Here is a 2938-nt window from a genome sequence, read left to right on the forward strand (position 1 = left end):
AGTCATCTGTTGTTTGGAACTGGTATGGGTTTGCTGCGACAGATGTGGAACAACAGACACCACGCTGCAACATTTGCCTAAAGCCTATCGCAGTGAAAGGCAGCAGCACCACAAACCTATTCCAACACCTGAAACAGAGACATCCAGCCGAATATGAAAAATGCCAGTCTCTCCGCGATGAACAAAGCCGCACTGACCAACAAACCTTATTGCTTTCCTTAAGTAGGGGGGGAAATCGGAAAAAATCGTAAATTGAATTAAAGTAAATAAAATCGGAGATTTTATTTTTAGGCCATATCGCCCAGCCCTAGCTGGGTGTATGGCCTCCACCAGGTGATGGACCAGAGGTGTTGAGGCTGTACGCTGACGGGCTGGCTGCATGGCCTCCACCAGGTGATGGACCAGAGGTGTTGAGGCTGTACGGTGATGGGCTGGGTGTATGGCCTCCACCAGGTGATGGACCAGAGGTGTTGAGGTCATACAGTGATGGGCTGGGTGTATGGCCTCCACCAGGTGATGGACCAGAGGTGTTGAGGCTGTACGGTGATGGGCTGGGTGTATGGCTTCTGTAGGGTGATGGACCAAAGGTCCCACCTTTGGCAGAGCTATAATAAAATTACATGGAAATAGAAATGACATTTCTGTAAACACAAGTTGCCAAGAAGAGATTTTACCAATAATTACAAAGAACTAACTGGCATAGACATAAATGAAGGGTAGATGCTGCCTTGACAACTAGGGCTGTCTACTCTTTTTATGTATATGATGGCCAGTACCAATAATGAAAATAAATGTACTATGACCAAAATCTGCCATATTTATAATCATTTTATATACTTTAAAAACATAAAACATTTCAATACTGGAAATAGCTGATCAACAAGATCACAATATGTTGTGACATGTGAGCTCGTAAAAAGATGAACGTAAACGGTTCTGAACATTAAGCAAAAAATAATAGCAAATAATTTTCATCAGGGCCCACGAGTCACTCACATACTATTTACTGAAATAAAGTAATGGGCTCTACGCACAGCTCCACTACTTCCTGAATTTAAGGCAGCTCCTTTGTCTCCTGTCTTACATTATTGGACAAACTGATTAATCCACTTGTGTCTGACCATTGTGACTCAGACACACGTGGATTAATCAGTTTGTCCAATAATGTAAGGCAGGAAATAAAAGAGCAGCCTTAAGTTCAGGAAGTAGTGGAGCTGTGCATAGAGCCTATACTATTATCATAGATTTGATAACAAAGTTATCCTAATGCTGTTTTTTTTTTTTTTGTTTTGAACTTTGCCAAATCTGATCGGATAATGATAAAAAGTGTTGAACTCATGGGACCAGGCGATTATGTAATAATTATGACAAACCTACCCATAGGGTGGTGGTCCAGCTGTGTTGCGGCCTGTTGCATGTCCCCCGTCAGGTGATGGATTCAGCGATGGGATTTTCTTGCCATGCTCAGACAGTGGGCTCCTATCTATTATAATGGTGTCAGACCCTGACGTTATGTCTGATGGCTCATCGCCTTTTAAAATATTTAAAAAGGACTCCTGTGGAGTTGGGTGGCCTTTTGGCAGCTTAGCCTGATCTTCCCCTGAAATATATTCAACAGTGGCCTTATAAAATTTACCATCTGACCACTTTGCTAAAACAGGGTCTCCTGATCTAAGATCTTGCAGCTGCACAGGAGCCTCATCTCTTGCCAAAATTTCAGATCCTTTAAAGATTTTGCCGGTATAACCATCCTCCCATCTGACAAATGCAACACACCCTGAGAGAGAGAGAGAGAGAGAGAGAGAGAGAGAGAGAGAGAGAGAATGAATGTTTAATTTCTATTTGGCCACAACAATTTAGACTGGTATTTTTAGACATTATTTGGACAATAATGTTATGATTATTACCCCCGTATGTAACAGAAACTATTACATTAATACTTACCAGATTGCTCATTTGGGGGAGGGGAGCTCAGGTCCTTCATTTTCTGAGTGGGAACCCGTAGCCTCTTTTTTGCTAGCACTTTGTTTTTCTCCATCCTGTTAATGAAAAAAATACATTTTAGATCACCTAATTTTTTCTATTTCTTTGCACAAAACTCTCCAGAAAGTGCCATTTAATGGTTTATTTAAAAGAAAATCCCCGGGGGGGCATACCCCCGGACCCCCCTAGTGAGAGACTACCCCACACATAATTAGATCCAAATTTATCTCCTGTATATGTATATATATGGCAAATTCCTTTAACAAAAGGGTCGCAGCTTAATGTCCATGGGAGGGTGTGGGTCCAGTGGTCTAACCATTATTATAACACAATTCTTTAAACAACACCCCGGACCTCACTAATTTTCAAACCCTGGTTACGGCCTTGGTCGTGGAGGACCGTTAAAGAATTAAACATGCTATAGTCTTTCTGTCGTGAAGCATCGCAGACGCGACGTAGGATGTCGCCCACTATGACACACTATACGAGATGAAACGATCGAATCTTGCGTCCCGACGCCCGTTGTCGTTATTACGAATCTCCACGACACCCATACGTCAAACGGATCATGCCAAAATCGCGCTAAAATCGTGTATTCTGAACCAGGCAGGTAATAAACGTTTGACCTATCACGCAAAGAACATATTAAAGCACTAAGACATGGGAACAGTATAGTTAACAATCACATTTATCGCAAGTCATATCGTCATCGCAATATTAAACAATATTATCGCACATCACAGCTTTTCCTCATATCGTGCAGCCCTAGTTCGGAGTTTCTTTGTCAATTAACTTACTTGTTGGACAGACACCTAATTACCTAAACCATTATTATGATAACGTCAAAAGAATTTCAATCTTACCTCTTAGTCGTGGCAGGGGCAAAAGCCAACAGGTGCAGCAGTAGTGACCAACGGACTTCTCTCACCCCAGCGAAATTACGAATTGGCGCCAA

At 42.1% G+C, this 2938-nt stretch overlaps 1 protein-coding gene across 1 annotated transcript; it reads right to left on the minus strand.

Annotated features, from left to right (window-relative positions):
- Positions 1–307: 307 nt before the first annotated feature.
- On the minus strand, positions 308–2932 carry LOC123965605 (skin secretory protein xP2-like). The gene is made up of 4 exons (XM_046042065.1): positions 2847–2932; positions 1945–2039; positions 1378–1777; positions 308–605 (listed from the first exon to the last, which is right to left on the minus strand). Exons 2-4 carry the CDS (start codon positions 2036–2038, stop codon positions 308–310), a joined length of 792 nt encoding a protein of 263 aa, XP_045898021.1. The 5' UTR covers position 2039; positions 2847–2932.
- Positions 2933–2938: the final 6 nt, after the last annotated feature.

This window comes from Micropterus dolomieu, unplaced genomic scaffold (genome assembly GCF_021292245.1).
Source record: "Micropterus dolomieu isolate WLL.071019.BEF.003 ecotype Adirondacks unplaced genomic scaffold, ASM2129224v1 contig_10421, whole genome shotgun sequence".
Lineage (NCBI taxonomy): Eukaryota > Metazoa > Chordata > Actinopteri > Centrarchiformes > Centrarchidae > Micropterus > Micropterus dolomieu.

What these genes read in the sequence shown, in the direction of transcription:
- LOC123965605 (XM_046042065.1), bottom strand. Translation starts at nt 2,038, where the DNA reads ATGGAGAAAAACAAAGTGCTAGCAAAAAAGAGGCTACGGGTTCCCACT. An exon ending in TCCCCCAAATGAGCAATCTG is followed by an intron (nt 1,778 to 1,944) that starts GTAAGTATTAAT and finishes TCTCTCTCTCAG; the next exon opens with GGTGTGTTGCATTTGTCAGA. An exon ending in GCTGGACCACCACCCTATGG is followed by an intron (nt 606 to 1,377) that starts GTAGGTTTGTCA and finishes ATTTTATTATAG; the next exon opens with CTCTGCCAAAGGTGGGACCT.